Below are 17843 nucleotides of genomic sequence, written 5' to 3'. Positions count from 1 at the left end.
GTTACACCCCTGGTTCCATGCGGTGAAGCTGTTATTCAATAGGTTTCTATGAGCTAATAGCAGTAAGGCCCATCCCCAAAAATCATCAAATAATTAGATGTATTTTCTCCCCCAAGGGGTCGTAAATTTCAATAAGCAAAATGATCCTTGGTAAGACGAGCTTAAAACAGTTCCATATAGCTTAGTAGAACCCCCCGGCTTAGACTCTTATGGGTTAAAAAGAGTCAATGCGGAAACAGGTGCACTTAAAAGGTTTCGTGCGGTGAACAAATGGAGACGCAATTAACAACGTCAAAAAGAATTACGCCGATAAACATCACGCATTAACTTTGACAATCCTACTATAAACTGAACAACTTTACTTTTCTGCTTTTACCACAACTTCTATGACCAAGCGCCATATGTATCAAGCGTCTCAGAGTAGGTGTGCTGATCCAAGATTGAAAAGGTAAAACTGATCCTAGATCAGCACTACTACTCAGACGCTTTGTGAAAATGGCCCCAGGACACACATACCTGTCCCCGGAGGCGGTAGTCGTCGGCGATGTTGGCCAGCTTGAAGTTCTTCTGCGAGGCTGCGGAGCAGCGGTGGCTCTCGCGACACTCTGGGCAACGGAAGCGACCTCGCTCTGCCTGGCATTTGAGGCGGCGGACGCAGAGGAGGCAGAAGTTGTGGCCACAAGGCAGCAGGTGGGGGTCCCGGAACAGGTCCAAGCACACGGGACAGGTGAGCTCATCTTCAAGAACAGTGGACTGATCCATGGAGGTAGCCATGATGGGAAGGGGAGGAAGCTGATAGATGGGAAGAAAAAGGGGGAAAGGAAGGGAGCTGAGCTGATGTGAGAGGGGGAAGAGCCCAGGTATGTGTGGTTTGTAAAGAAAAATTAAACGTTGATAGAAGTTTATGTCCCTCTAATATAAAACATGGTTATTGGAGTATTTCGAGGTGAACAGATAAGTAGTAACACATTTGGCAATTTAAAACATAACTAGATTTAAACTTCTATCTTCTCATTTCCAATAAACACTGTAGATGTTGGATGAAAAGTGTAAGAGATGAGTCACCCAGCTCTGAACTTGCTGACAAAACCTAAAATTCAAAGGTAATTTGTGGTCGTAGTTGAATATCTGCTGGGGTGTATTCATTAGGTTGATGTTGCAAAAGATTTTGCAACTGAAACCGTTTACTCCAAACGGAAAAGATTTTACCTTGGAAAACCAGTTACTATTGGACAAATTAATGTTGGTCCCTCCAGGTTTCGTTGGGTTTGTTTCTGTTTGCCATGAACAGTAAACGGTTTCATTGCAAGATGTAACGAACAGGGATGGATGGAAATACTTTTCAGAAGCTAGACGACAGACCGGCTAGTGAATATTTTATTTTCCTTGCATGACAGCTCATTCCGGATTCAATCTTGCAACCTTACAGTTAACTAGTTACAGCCTATTTCAACGTTTTCCCTCATCCATCTACACACAATACCCCATAATTACCAAGCCAAAAACCACCTGCCTCTCATTGCACTCCAATCGAAAGGAGCCTGCCTGTTTTATATATATTTTTTTACACCTTTTCAACTAGGCAAGTCAGTTAAGAACACATTTTTATTTTTCAATGAGTAGGAACGGTGAGTTAAACGACAGATTTTTAAGCTCGGGATTCAATCTTGCCAAGGAGCCTGCCTGTTACGCGAAAGCAGTAAGAAGCCAAGGTAAGTTGCTAGCTAGCATTAAACGTATCTTATAAAAAACAATCAATCAATCATAATCACTAGTTAACTACACATGGTTGATGATATTACTAGGTTATCTAGCGTGTCCTGCGTTGCATATAATCGATGTGGTGCGCAAAAAAAAAGGGCTGTCGTTGCTCGAACGTGTACCTAACCATAAACATCAATGCTTTTCTTAAAATCAATACCTGCATATTTAGTTAATATTGCCTGCTGACATTAATTTATTTGTGTCACTTCTCTTGCATCAGAGTCAGGGTATATGCAGCAGTTTGGGCCACCTGGCTCGTTGCGAACTGTGTGAAGACGATTTCTTCCTAACAAAGACAGCCAACTTCGCCAAACGGGGGATGATTTAACAAAAGCGCATTTGTGAAAAAAGCACAATCGTTGCACGACTGTACCTAACCATAACTAGGCAAGTCAGTTAAGAACACATTCTTATTTTCAATGATGGCCTAGGAACGATGGGTTAACTGCCTCGTTCAGGGGCAGAAAGAGATTTTCACCTTGTCAGCTCGGGGGATCTTGCAACCTTACAGTGAACTAGTCCAACGCAATAACGACCTGCCTCTCTCTCGTTGCACTCCACAAGGAGACTGCCTGTTACGCGAATGCAGTAAACCAAGGTAAGTTGCTAGCTAGCATTAAACTTATCTTATAAAAAACAATCATAACCACTAGTTAACTACACATGGTTGATGATATTACTAGATATTATCTAGCATGTCCTGTGTTGCATATAATCTGACTGAGCATACAAGCATACAAGTATCTGACTGAGCGGTGGTAGGTAGAAGCAGGCATGTAAACATTCATTCAAACAGCACTTTTGTGCGTTTTGCCAGCAGCTCTTCGTTGTGCGTCAAGCATTGCGCTGTTTCTGACTTCAAGCCTATCAACTCCCGAGATGAGGCTGGTGTAACCGAAGTGAAATGGCTACCTAGTTAGCGCACGCTAATATCATTTCAAACACCCCTCGCTCTGCACGGGTAACGCTGCTTCGATGGTGGCTGTTGTCGTTGTGTTGCTGGTTCGAGCCCAGGGAGGAGCGAGGAGAGGGACGGAAACTATGCTGTTACACTGGCAATACTAAAGTGCCTATAAGAACATCCAATAGTCAAAGGTTAATGAAATACAAATGGTATAGAGGGAAATAGTAATTTAATCCCTATAATAACTACAACCTAAAACTTCTTACCTGGGAATATTGAAGACTCATGTTAAAAGGAACCACCAGCTTTCATATGTTCTCATGTTCTGAGCAAGGAACTGAAACGTTAGCTTTCTTACATGGCACATATTGCACTTTTACTTTCTTCTCCAACACTTTGTTTTTGCATTATTTAAACCAAATTGAACATGTTTCATTATTTACTTGAGGCTAAATTGATTTTATTGATGTATTATATTAAGTTAAAATAAGTGTTCATTCAGTATTGTTGTAATTGTCATTATTACAAATAAAAAAATTGGCCAATTAATCGGTATCGTCTTTATTTGGTCCTCCAATAATTGGTATCAGCGTTGAAAAATCAATTGGTCGACCTCTATACCTTATTTACATAAGTATTTAGACCCTTTGTATGAGACTCAAAATTGAGCTCAGGTGCATCCTGTTTCCATTGATCATCCTTGAGATGTTTCTACAACTTGATTGCAGTCCACCTGTGGTAAACTGAATTGATGGTCCCCAAAAACACAGTTGCCCCCATCATTCTTAAATGGAGGAAGTTTGTAAACACCAAGACTCTTCCTACAGCTGGCATCGTGGTCAAACTGAGCAATCGGGGAAGAAGGACCTTGGTCAGGGAGATGACCAAGAACCTGATGGTCACTATGACAGAGCTCCAGAGTTCCTTTGTGGAGACGGGAGAACCTTTCAGAAGGTCAACCATCTCTGCACCAATCAGGCCGTTATGGTAGAGTGGCCAGACGGAAGCCACTCTTCAGTAAAAGACACGTGACAGCCCGCTTAAGAGTTTGACAAAAGGCAACTAAAGGACTTGCAGACCATGATAAACAAGATTATCTGGTCTGATGAAACCAAGATTGAACTCTTTGGCCTTAATGCCAAGCGTCACATCTGGAGAAAACCTGGCACCCTCGCAACACTGAAGCATGGTGGTGGCACCATCATGCTGTGGGGAAGTTTATCCATCGGCATGGACTGGGAGACTAGTCAGGATCGAGGAAAAGATTAATGGAGCAAAGTACAGAGGGATCCTTGATTAAATTCTGCTCCAGAGCACTCAGGACCTCAGACAGGTTCACCTTCCAACAGGACAACGACCCTAAGCACAAAACCAAGACAACGCAGGAGTGGATTTGTGACAAGTCTCTGAATGTCCTTGAGTGGCCCAGCCGGATCCCAGACTTGAACCTTTATCTAATAACTCTGGAGACCTGAAAATAGCTGTGTAGAGAGAGACGCTCCCCATCCAACCTGACAGCGCTTAAGAGAATCTGAAAGGACTGGGAGAAACTCCCCAAATACTGGTGTGCCAAGCTTGTAGCGTCACACCCAAGAAGACTCGAGGCTGTAATCACTGCCAAAGGTGCTTCAACTGAGTAGTAAAGGGTCTGAATACTTATGTAAATAAGATTTCAGTGTTTTATTTTTAATAAATTTGCTAAAATGTCTCAACCTTTTTTGGGTTTGTCATTATTGAGTGTGTAGAATGAGGGGGGGGGCGATGTAATACATTTTAGAATAAGGCTGTAACGTAACAAAATGTGGAGTAGGTCAAGGCGTCTGAATACTTTCCGAAGAATGCACCGTACATGACATCTCCCTTTCTTTAGATGCACTGTAGCTAGCTAACTCTTTCATCGTCAACGATACTGGAGACATCTAACTACGTCTTGTATGCAAGTGCAATGGCTCAAAACAAAAGCAGCTGAGTTCAAATCTATTTATATGATAAATAGAATACGCTGACCTACATGGAATGTTGTAGTTTAGAGCGCTAACGTTAGCTATCTAGCTAAAGTTAATTAATTAGCTAGCTATCATAGGTGGCATAATAGCAGCGCAAGCGCACCTTGTGGCGCTAGGCGTTGACAATACAAGCATTGCCGTACATACCTTACGTCTATTATAGAGGACACCGTATTTCACAAATTCTTATTTAGCCTGTCCCATTCCTTGCCATACCGGTATCTCCAATGAACATGATTCAGGCACTTACAATTGTTCTTCGACTATTCTTACCAGGGAACCGAAAGTGAACTCTCTCGTGACCTCGTGACGCTGCGGGCAAGCTGATAGGGTCACGTGACTAGAATGCGCGCGTGGAACTTTTTTGTATTATTTTGTATTATTGTTAAACTGTAACACACAATACGGAACAGACAGAGAGGGATTACATAAAGAAAAACCACATCAAATCCAGAAGGGAAGTGACATTTTGTTTTGCATACATTTGAATGATTCTAAATTATTTTCCAAATCAGTTAAATATTTTAAAAGGGACCATTTCTTCATACATTTTGATTTGTGTATGAAAAATGTTCCTAATAAAATAGAGGTTAATGTCGAATCAGTTTCGTAAAACAATATGTACAATTTGCATATTTAAATGGTTGTATGCATTTTTTGTTGCCAAGAAATAGCTTCAAATCAGTCCAGAACACATCATTATGCAAACTACAAAATAAGTGTAAAATGGATTCCGTTTCTAGTTCACTGGTTAACATCAGGTATACATTTAGAAATCAAGCTATTACACGGGTATAATCTATGGACAATCTTAACGCAGACCTTTACTTTGTTTGTCACCATAAATGTGTGTGGAGTGGGCCAAACAAGGCGTCAGTACACGTCAAACGATGGAGTCCAAAAAGCGCTCGTGGAATTTTTTTCTATATCGTTAACATTTTAGTCTTAATTTCAGGTTAGGGTTAGTCATAAGGTTAGCACTGTGGTTACGTTTAAAATCAGATTGTATGAAAATAAATTGCATCACTGCCTGGTACGGCAATTGCTCGGCCTCTGACCGCAAGGCACTACAGAGGGTAGTACGTACGGCCCAGTACATCACTGGGGCTAAACTGCCTGCCATCCAGGACCTCTACACCAAGCGGTGTCAGAGGAAGGCCCTAAAAATTGTCAAAGACCCCAGCCACCCCAGTCATAGACTGTTCTCTCTACTACCGCATGGCAAGCGGTACCGGAGTGCCAAGTCTAGGACAAAAAGGCTTCTCAACAGTTTTTACCCCCAAGCCATAAGACTCCTGAACAGGTAAACAAATGGCTACCCGGAGTATTTGCATTGTGTGCCCCCCCAACCTTTTGCGCTGCTGCTACTCTCTGTTTATCATATATGCATAGTCACTTTAACTATATATTAATGTACATACTACCTCAATTGGGCCGACCAACCAGTGCTCCCGCACATTGGCCAACCGGGCTATCTGCATTGTGTCCCGCTACTGCTACTCTCTATTCATCATATATGCATAGTCACTTTAACCATATCTACATGTACTTACTACCCTAATCAGCCAGACTAACCGGTGTCTGTATGTAGCCTCGCTACTGTATATAGCCTCGCTACTGTATATAGCCTCGCTACTGTATATAGCCTCGCTACTGTATATAGCCTCGCTACTGTATATAGCCTGTCTTTTTACTGTTGTTTTATTTCCTTACGTACCTATTGTTCACCTAATACCTTTTTTGCACTATTGGTTAGAGCCTGTAAGTAAGCATTTCACTGTAAGGTCTACACCTGTTGTATTTGGGGCACGTGACAAATACACTTTGATTTGATTTGAAATAGGTGAGTTTTGTGGCTGTGTTATTAACTACTGATGACCCCGCTGTAGAGGGACACCAGCAAACCACTTTTGTCAAGTCAGTGACCAACTTTCAAAGTGTGTTACATTATGGGAATGAACATTGTCCAATTTGCGCCAACATGTCAACTGCATGAATTTTACAAAAATCATGTCCTCCAAGGTCCTGAAGTTTTGACTGCAGTCAACTCAGAGATAGATAGCACGGGTGTGCTGACATGGCCGTATTCGTAATCGTATCCGTAAATTGACAGTTGGTAGTCAGATCGGATGACACTCGTGATCAGAAAAAAAAAATAATAATAATAATATGCGTAAATATATTTTGGCAAAATACCTCCTTGCACGTTTGCACTGAAAAAAAATGCAGATTAGGAGCAGCACGCAGAGGGGGCGTGGTGGCTGTGGTGGCTGCTGAGGCGAGGACGGCTCATAATAATGGCTGGAATGGAGCAAATTGAATGGCATCAAACACATGGAAACCATGTAGTTTGATGTTGATACTTTTCCAACTATTGTGCTCCAGCCATTACAACTTGCCAGTCCTCCCCAATTAAGGTGCCACCAACCTCCTGTGGTGTGTATTTATGCGTTTATCCTCAATTTATAGCAGGCAGACAAATTGTATATTATGCACATTGATAGCAAATGTCCTTGCCATGTGTTTTATCATAGTAGCAGGCAGCAGTAATCTAAATGATCAGACCAAAAACATGCAGGAAAAGTGATCATGTGAAATTATGAAGCGAGTGGACGGAAAAATACAGCTTCACTCCATCTAATCAGAGCAGCTAGATCAGCGTGCAGCCCACCCTTCTCTTTACAGACAGGTAAACTAGCCAGTTGAGTTATTTGACCACGTAAAACCTTGCACATGGCTGACAAATGAGAAAGATGTGTGCTGGCACCCGAGAAATCTTTTTTTTTTTTTAGATTAGGGATAATTACAAAAAATGAAAATCGAAATGTATTGGTCACATACACATGTTTAGCAGATGTTAATGCGAGTGTCGCTTAATGCTTGTGCTTCTAGTTCGGACAGTACAGTAATATGTAACAAGTAATCTATCAATTTCCCAACAACTACCTAATACACACAAATCTAAAAGGGGTGAATGAGAATATGTACATATAAATATATGGATGAGCGATGGCCGAGTGGCATAGGCAAGGTGCAATAGATGGTATAATATACAGTATATACATATGATATGAGTAATGTAAGATATGTAGACATTATTAAAGTGGCATTGTTTAAAGTGACTAATGATCCATTTATTAAAGTGGCCAGTGATTGGGTCCCAATGTAGGCAGCAGCCTCTCTGAGTTAGTGATAGCTGTTTAGCAGTCAGATGGCCTTGAGCTGTTTTTCAGTCTCTCGGTCCCAGCTTTGATGCACCTGTACTTACCTCGCCTTCTGGATGGTAGTGGTGTGAACAGGCAGTGGCTGGGGTGGTTGTTGTCCTTGATGATCTTTTTGGCCTTCCCATCGATGTGGATGGGGGGGATGCTGTTTCCTGAAGTCCACAATCATCTCCTTTGTTATGTTGACATTGAGTGAGGTTGTTTTCCTGACACCACTCTCCGAGTGCCCTCACTTCCTCCCTGTACGCTGTCTCATCGTTGTTGGTAATCAAGCCTAACACTGTAGTGTCGTCCGCAAACTTGATGATTGAGTTGGAGGCGTGCATTGCCACGCAGTCGTGGGTGAACAGGGAGTACAGGAGAGGGCTCAGAACGCACCCTTGTGGGGCCCCAGTGTTAAGGATCAGAGGGGTCGAGATGTTGTTACCTACCCTCACCACCTGGGGGCGGCCCGTCAAGAAGTCCAGTGCCCAGTTGTACACAGTTGTGGACTTCAGGAAACAGCAGAGGGAGGACCCCCCTATCCACATCGACGGGACAGTAGTGGAGAGGGTAGTAAGTTTTAAGTTCCTCGGCGTACACATCACGGACAAACTGAATTGGTCCACCCATACAGACAGCGTTGTGAAGAAGGCCTCAGGAGGCAGAAGAAATTAGGCTTGTCACCAAAAGCACTCACAAACTTCTACAGATGCACAATCGAGAGCATCCTGTTGGGCTGTATCACCGCCTGGTACGGCAACTGCTTCGCCCACAACCGTAAGGCTCTCCAGAGGGTAGTGAGGTCTGCACAACGCATCACCGGGGGCAAACTACCTGCCCTCCAGGACACCTACACCACCCGATGTCACAGGAAGGCCATAAAGATCATCAAGTACAACAACCACCCGAGCCACTGCTTGTTCACCCCGCTATCATCCAGAAGGCGAGGTCAGTACAGGTGCATCAAAGCAGGGACCGAGAGACTAAAAAACAGCTTCTATCTTAAGGCCATCAGACTGTTAAACAGCCACCACTAACATTGAGTGGCTGCTGCCAACATACTGACTCAACTCCAGCCACTTTAATAATGGAAATTGGTGTAAAAATGTATCACTAGCCACTTTAAACAATGCCACTTACTATAATGTTTACATACCCTACATTACTCATCTCATATGTATTTACTGTACTCATTTAAACTGCTGCATCTACTGCATCTTGCCATCTTTATCTTCATGTATCACTAGCCACTTTAAACTATGCCACTTTATGTTTATTTACCCTACATTACTCATCTCATATGTTTATACTGTACTCTATACCATCTACTGCATCTTGCCTATGCCGGTCTGTACCATCACTCATTCATTTTTCTTTATGTACATATTCTTTATCCCTTTACACTTGTGTGTATAAGGTAGTAGTTGTGGAATTGTTAGGTTCGATTACTCGTTGGTTATTACTGCATTGTCGGAACTAGAACCACAAGCATTTCGCTACACTCGCATTAACATCTGCTAACCATGAGTAGGTGACAAATAACATTTGATTTGATTTGATTACACCATTGTTAATCATGAAGTATACAGTCGTGGCCAAAAGTGTTGAGAATGACACAAATTTACAAGTTTACTGCTTCAGTGTCTTTAGATATTTTTGCCAGATGTTACTATGGAATACTGAAGTATAATTACAAGCATTTCATAAGTGTCAAAGGCTTTTATTGACAATTACATGAAGTTGATGCATAGAGTCAATATTTGCAATGTTGACCCTTCTTTTTCAAGACCTCTGCAATCCACCCTGGCATGCTGTCAATTAACTTCTGGGCCACATCCTGACTGATGTCAGCCCATTCTTGCATAATCAATGCTTGTAGTTTGTCAGAATTTGTGGGTTTTTGTTTGTCCACCCACCTCTTGAGGATTGACCACAAGTTCTCAATGGGATTAAGGTCTGAGTTTCCTGGCCATGGACCCAAAATATTGATGTTTTGTTCACCGATCCACATAGTTATCACTTTTGCCTTATGGCAAGGTGTTCCATCATGCTGGAAAAAGCATTGTTCGCCACCAAACTGTTCCTGGATGGTTGGGAGAAAAGTTGGTCACGGAGGATGTGTTGGTACCATTCTTTATTCATGGCTGTGTTCTTAGGCAAAATTGTGAGTGAGCCCACTCCCTTGGCTGAGAAGCAACCCCACAAATTAATGGTCTCAGGATGCTTTACTGTTGGCATGACACAGGACTGATAGTAGCGCTCACCTTGTCTTCTCCAGACAAGCTTTTTTTTCCCAGATGCCCCAAACAATCGGAAAGGGGATTCATCAGAGAAAATTACTTTACCCCAGTCCTCAGCAGTCCAATCCCTGTACCTTTTGCAGAATATCAGTCTGTCCCTGATGTTTTTCCTGGAGAGAAGTGGCTTCTTTGCTGCCCTTCTTGACACCAGGCCATCCTCCAAAAGTCTTCGCCTCAATGTGTGTGCAGATGCACTCACACCTGCCTGCTGCCATTCCTGAGCAAGCTCTGTACTGGTGGTGCCCCGATCCCGCAGCTGAATCAACTTCAGGAGACGGTCCTGGCGCTTGCTGGACTTTCTTGGGCACCCTGAAGCCTTCTTCACAACAATTGAACTGCTCTCCTTGAAGTTCTTGATGATCTGATAAATGGTTGATTTAGGTGCAGTCTTACTGGCAGCAATATCCTTGCCTGTGAAGCCCTTTTTGTGCAAAGCAATGATGACAGCATGTGTTTCCTTGCAGGTAAACATGGTTAACAGAGGAAGAACAATGATTCCAAGCACCACCCTCCTTTTGAAGCTTCCAGTCTGTTATTTGAACTCAATCAGCATGGCAGAGTGATCTCCAGCCTTGTCCTCATCAACATTCACACCTGTGTTAATAAGGGAATCACTGATATTTTGTGGCAGGGCTGAAATGCAGTGGAAATGTTTTTGGGGGATTCAGTTAATTTGCATGGCAAAGGGGGACTTTGCAATTAATTGCAATTCATCTGATCACTCTTCATAACATTCTGGAGTATATGCAAATTGCCAACATACAATCTGAGGCAGCAGACTGTGAAAATTAATATTTGTGTCATTCTCAAAACTTTTGGCCATGACTGTACACCCCCGCCCTTCCTCTTCCCAGAGAGGTGTTAATCTCTGTCGGTGTGATGCATGGAGAAGCCCGGTGGCTGAACCGATTCCGACAACCTATCCCGAGTCGGTTTCTTTAGCCTTTACCACTCTTTTCATGCCATTTCGGCCGGTGGGAGGTGCTAACGTCACGGTGGGCGTGGTTTTCAAAATGCAAGGAGGACTTGCTGATGTGTATCCTTGTTCAACCGAGAATCCTCCGCCAGGACCTCATTAATAAATTCAACTATGGTTTATATTAGGGCTGACCCCAATTAGTCGACTGGTCGATTGTTTGGTCGTTAGGCTGTTTTAGTTGAACAGTAACAAATATATTGCGCCCATCTCATTTAACTATTTAATTGTGGTGGCCGAGACTAAAAGCCCATTTATGCTTGATCCGAAAATGTGGTACGGATGGTGTGACGCAATTTTCATGGGTGGAAGATGACGCGCTGATGCCATCTGTTGGTAAATGTTAATTCCTGCAACAGCAGTATTTTTACTGGTGTGCTTGATATACCCGGATGGATTGCAATGTGCTGAACAATACTGATTACGCGCATCAATGACGGTCTCGTCATTGAACATCCAAACAGCAACTGCGGAGCCTCCAGATGCCATATCGAGCTCTGTAACTGCATCGCCATGCGCCTCCCAAATGTTGTAACAATGCGGAGGGCTCTGTGTAGCTCCGCAATGACATGATTGGTTGACGGTAGGTGGGGGCGGTACATCCCGTATAAACACACACCAACTGCCTTGACAACAGCTCTGCACTGCTCCATGAAGTATGAATGCCCTGATTTCGGGTGAGGCCATATCACCGTAAATGCTGAATGGCCAATGCAGAGACGTCGGACTGACCATGCGCCCAGATGCACAATGCATTTATCGCTCCAGAATGCGCACATTCATTGTTTCATAACGTCATTGTGTGAATTATTTGCGTTTGCCAGTGTATATCAATTCTCCATTACATGTATCACTAATAGTACATTTCCCGCGAATACCTATAATTTATAAATGTACAATGTTTGTTACTCTGGTTACGGTAATTCTTTTTAATGGAATATTATTATTCCAGTCTTCCCGTTCTCATTGTCTGAGTGGACACATTGTTTGCAGAGTGTACAACCTGTGCTACATTTGTGAGAAACAAGTTTCGATCTATTTAAGCCGCGCAGGCATAGAAGTAGGCCTATAGGCTACCTGAAAAATCGCCCTCCCTTTCACTGGATCAGAGCATTACATTTTTCGTGGTTGATACAATGTTTCAAGTTCGTTGCAGACAGGCCATGTGTAGCCAATGTGATTTATTGGATATTTATTTTTATCAGGATATTTTCTACGTGCAGGCTGAATGTTTTTATTTGTCTTTATGTAGGCTATTTTTTTAACCTAGTTTGCAATGGCAATAGAAGTTACAAACTTTAAAAGTATGATTTTCAATTAGATTTGGTTATAATTTTGATTAACCACATGACAATGATTTTGAGATGTGAAGACGTTATAAATTAAATGAAACTGTTTCACGAAAATGTGCATACGAAAACCATAGCTGGCACGTAGCTCGGTAGAAATTGTAAGATACATTGGCATTCAACATGGAAAGGTTGCCGACTCCTGGTGTAGCCTATTACCGGCAACTTCACGAGAGTAATCGCAGAATCTGCGAAAGCCAGCAGAAGCGGGATGAGAATAGTGAGGTGAAGTAGTTTTTCTTCTGGTTATTTAGATCTCTGGTGCCCTCGTACGGCATCAACCCGTAAACTTTAAGCATCAGACAAACTCAATGCCTGGAGTTGACTTTATTAAAACACATAGGATATGTCTATATAAAAAAATACACGTTTAAAAATGTCGACCCATCCTATTTTTTAGTCGGCGACAGCTCTATTTATATACGTTATAGTTTACAATTACACTTTCATATTAGTACATCATTTTGCATTATTTCAAACTAACAATAGCCAGCTACCAAGTGGCTGAACCAATTTTCCCAAAAGTGAATGATGTCAAATTGTCTTTGCTAGCCAACCCATTAATGCCGTTACCAAGCCAATCTACTAAATGTACCTTGAATGGAACTGATCATCATTAGATTTAATCTAATTTCACTGCGACTGGTTAGTCAACATGCAATAATACCTTTATACTGTCACTGAGATTATTTGCGTTGCTGGCTTCATTAAAAACTGTTAATCTGATGGATTTTGGATGTTTTTGGTCAGATTTATTTGTTCAAGGGCCTATACATGAGGCCAATTTTACCATATGACAGTGTCCATCAAAAACGCATATTTTGACCAGTGTTCCAAGCCTCATGTCTGTCATAATCCGTTCAAAAATTATTGGAGTGTTTACCCTTGTAGGATGGCAACAAAAAAAAGGAGAAAAACAGAATTTAACAGCATTGCGTCAGATAGGCTGGATGCTGTGCTAGAATGAAGACCATTATAATGGAGGCGTACTTATTCACATAGTCTCATTACTTTGTGTGAATGATATCGCTTAACTTTAAACAACCACTAGGCTAGAAGGCTCCGACTTCATGGCTGTTGCAGATGCACCTTCCCCTACTTCACTCGCCGATTTCCGTCTTCAGTCGAGCACAGCACACCCAGTGACCGCCAAGGCTGTAGTAGTCCAAACTTAATCTATGTGAAGCTAGCCAAAATAGCGATTAGCGGTTCACCTTCAAAATAAAAGTACCCCATTAAAACTGCTGCAAACGGATACAAATATTGGAATAATGCCATATTTGGAATAGACTCAAGCCATGTTGAAATGTTATATAAAATAAACCAAAGACAATAAGTAGGCTTGTAAATTAGACCCCCCAAAAAAAAAAAAAAAAAAAAACGGATTGCATTGGGTGAATAGCAAGGGCAACACTTTTGTCTTTGACTCCAAAACTAACTAAAATAAAAAATAATGAATTACAGTGTGAGTCAAAAGTTTGGACACCTACTCATTCCAGGGTTTTTCTTTATGTTTACTATTTTTTTTACATTGTATAATAATAGTGAAGACATCAAAACTATGAAATAACATTTGGAATCATGTAGTAATTTATTTCCTTAATGCATTTTGAAGCAATCAGTTGTGTTGTGACAAGGTAGGGATGGTATACAGAAGATAGCCCTATTTGGTCCATAGTATGGCAAGAACAGCTCAAACAAGCAAAGAGAATTGACAGTCAATCATAACTTTCAAAGTTCTTAATGTTTCCGCATTGACTGACCTTCATGTCTTAAAGTTTCGCAAAAACCATCAGCCGCTATGATCAAACTGGCTCTCACGAGGACCGCCACAGGAATTGAAGACCCAGAGTTACTTCTGCTGCAGAGGATAAGTTCATTAGAGTTACCAGCCTCAGAAATTGCAGCCCAAATAAATGCTTCAGAGTTCAAGGAACAGACACATCTCAACATCAACTGTTCAGAGGAGACTGCGTGAATCAGGTCTTCATGGTCAAATTGTGGGAAAGAAACCACTACTAAAGGACACCAGTAAGAAGAAGAGACTTGCTTTGGCCAAGAAACACAAGCAATGGACATTAAACCGGTGGAAATCTGTCCTTTGGTCTGACGAGTCCAAATGAGATTTTTGGTTCCAACCACCGTGTCTTTGGGAGACACAGAGTAGGTGAACAAATGATCTCCACGTGTGTGGTTCCCACTGTGAAGCATGGAGGCGGTGTTGTGATGGTGCTTTGCTGGTGACACTGTCTGTGATTTATTTAGAATTCAAGGCACACTTAACAAGCATGGCTACCACAGCATTCTGCAGCGATACGTCATCCCATCCGGTTTGCGCTTAGTGGGACTATCATTTGTTTTTCAACAGGACAATGACCCTAAACACACTGGCTGTGTAAGGGCTATTTGACCAAGGATGAGAGTGGTGGTGCTGCATCAGATGACCTGGCCTCCACAATCACATGACCTCAACCCAATTGAGATGGTTTGGAATGAGTTTGACCACAGAGTGAAGGAAAAGCAGCCAACGAGTACTCAGCATGTGGCAACTACATGATTCCATATGTGTTATTTCATAGTTGTCTTCACTATTATTCTACAATGTAGAAAATAGGAAAAATAAAGGAAAACCCTGGAATCAGTAGGTGTGTACAAACTTTGGACTGGTACTGTAAATCAAAACTGTAACTCGACCTCTCAGGAACATTCACGGTCTTCTTGGTAAGTAACTCCAGTGCTACTCAGTAATGTGTTGTATTGGATTTGCCTTAGGACAAAAAGTAATTGCTTTGCCACATTCTTTTGCAATATTACTTTTGTGTCTTGCAGGATGTATGTTTTGGAATATTCTTACTCTGTACAGGCTTTCTTCTTACCACTCGGTAATTGTTAGTTCTTTGGAGTAACTACAATGTTGTTGATCCATCCTCGGTTCTCTCCTAATCACAGCCATTAAACTAACTGTTTTAAAGTCACCATGGTGAAATCCCTGAGCGATTTCCTTCTTTGGAAACTGAGTTAGGAAGGACGCCTGTATCTTTGTAGTGACTGGGTGGATTGATACACATTTTTTATTTTTATTTTACCTTTATTTTACTAGGCAAGTCAGTTAAGAACAAATTCTTGTCCAAAGTCTAATTAACTTCACCATGCTCAAAGGGATATTCAATGTCTGCATTTTTCATTTTTACCCATCTACCAATAGGTGCACTTATTTTGTGAGGCATTGGAAAACCTCCCTGGGCTTTGTGGTTGAATCTGTGCTTTAAATTCCCTACTCGACTGAGGGACCTTACAGATAATTGTATGTGTGGGGTACAGAGATGAGGTAGTCATTCAAAAATCATGTTAAATGCTCTTACTGCACAGTGTGAGTCCATGTAACGTATGTTACTTGTTCAGCTAATTTTTACTCCTGAACTTTAGGCTTGCCATAAAAAGGGTTTGAACACTTAATTTCTCAAGACATTTCAGCATTTAATCGTTAATTCCACTTCAACATTAAATGGGGTCTTGTGTGTAGTGGCCAGTGACGTCTAAATTGAATCCATTTTAAATTCAGGCTCTAACACAACAAAATGTGTCAAAAGTAAAGGGGTGTGAATACTTTCTAAAGGCACTGTATACAGTATGTGGCCATACATTGCATTTTAAAATGGACGTGTACTAATAGTATTTGAAGCCAGGTCTGAAATACACCTCACCATCATAAAACACAAAGAAGTTGAACCGGAATGATGTAGTAGAATACAGAGACGCAGGGTATAATTGATCAAATAAATCTAGTAGTACTATACATGGCATTCGGAAAAGTATTCAAACCCTTTCCTTTTTTCCACATTGTTACGTTACAGCCTTATTCTGAAATGGATGACATTTTTTCCCCTCAATCGACACACAATACCACATAATGACAAAGCGAAAACAGGTTTTCGAATTTTTTGCAAATTTATATAAAAAAAGCAGATACCTTACATAAGTATTCAGACCCTATGCTATGAGAATCAAAATTGAGCTCAAATGCATCCTGTTTCCATTGACCATCCTTAAGATGTTTCTAGAACTTAGGTGGACTCCAATCGTGGTAAATTCAATTGATTAGACATGATTTGGAAATGCACACACCTGTCTATATAAAAAGGTCCCACAGCTGACAGAGAAAAAAACAAGGAATTGTCCGTAGAGCTTCGAGACAGGATTGTGTCGAGGCACAGATCTGGGAAAGGGTACCAAAACCTTTCTGCAGCATTGAAGGTCGCCAAGAACACAGTAACCTCCATCATTCTTAAATGTAAGAAGTATGGAACCACGGAAACTCTTCCTAGAGCTGGCCTTTGGCCAAACTGAGCAATCGGGGGAGAAGGGCCTAGGTCAGGGAGGTGACCAAGAACCCGATGGTCACTCTGGCGAGCTCCAGAATTCCTCTGTGGAGATGGGAGAACCTTCCAGAAGGACAACCATCTCTGCAGCACTCCACCAATCAGGCCTTTATGGTAGAGTGACCAGAGAGAAGCCACATGACAGCCAGCTTGGAGTTTTCCAAAAGGCACTTAAACTTTCACACCATGGATAACAAGATTCTCTGGGTCTGATGAAACCAAGATTGAATTCTTTGGCCTGAATGCCAAGCGTCACCTCTGGAGGAAACCTGGTACGATCCTTACGGTGAAGCATGGTGGTGGTAGCATCAAAAAACACCATGGGATGTTTTTCAGCGGCAGGAACGGGGAAATTAGTCAGGATCGAGAGAAAGATGAGCGATCCCCAAACTGTTGCCACAAAGTTGAAAAAACAGAATCGTCTGGAATGTCATTGTATCCTGTAGCATTAACATTTCTCTTTACTGGAATGAAGGGGCCAAGCCCGAACCATGAAAAACAGCCCCAGGACATTATTCCTCCTCCACCAAACTTTACAGTTGGCACTATTGGGGCAGCTAGAGTTCTCCTGGCATCCGCCAAATCCTGATTTGTCCATTGGACTGCCAGATGGTGAAGCATGATTCATCACTCCAGAGAACGAGTTTCCACTGCTCCAAAGTCCAACGGCGGTGAGCTTTACACCGATGCTTGGCATTGTGAATGCTGATCTTAGGCTTGTGTGCGGCTGCTCAACCATGGAAACCCATTTCATGAAGCTCCCAACAAACAGTTCTTGTGCTGATGTTGCTTCCAGAGGTGGTTTGGAACGCTGTAGTGAATGTTGCAACAGAGGACAGGACATTGCTACGTGCTTCAGCAGTCCCGTTCTGTGAGCTTGTGTAGCCTACCACTTCGCGGCTGAGCAGTTGTTGCTCCTAGACGTTTACACTTCACAATAACAGCACTTAGTTTACCGG

The 17843-nt window shown here is 42.0% G+C and overlaps 1 protein-coding gene across 4 annotated transcripts in view; it reads right to left on the bottom strand.

Moving 5' to 3' along the window:
- LOC112214564 (E3 ubiquitin/ISG15 ligase TRIM25) overlaps positions 1–5022 on the bottom strand; it is a 33687-nt gene extending 28665 nt beyond the window's left edge. For 2 of the 4 annotated variants that reach the window (XM_024373407.2, XM_024373403.2), the window contains exons 1-2: positions 4822–4979; positions 517–792 (exon numbers count right to left, since the gene is read on the bottom strand). In XM_024373407.2, the coding sequence (XP_024229175.1) occupies positions 517–774 (258 nt within the window). In that variant the 5' untranslated portion in view covers positions 775–792; positions 4822–4979. Of the gene's footprint in view, positions 1–516; positions 793–4821 lie in introns of all 4 variants that reach the window. The other 2 variants (XM_024373405.2, XM_024373406.2) reach the window with 2 other exon arrangements.
- Between the last annotated feature and the right edge of the window lie 12821 nt (positions 5023–17843).

Source organism: Oncorhynchus tshawytscha, linkage group LG15, assembly GCF_018296145.1.
Source record: "Oncorhynchus tshawytscha isolate Ot180627B linkage group LG15, Otsh_v2.0, whole genome shotgun sequence".
NCBI classification, from domain to species: Eukaryota; Metazoa; Chordata; class Actinopteri; order Salmoniformes; family Salmonidae; genus Oncorhynchus; species Oncorhynchus tshawytscha.
The sequence above is the reverse complement of the archived record's forward strand: the minus strand, read 5'-3'. Positions and strand labels throughout refer to the sequence as shown.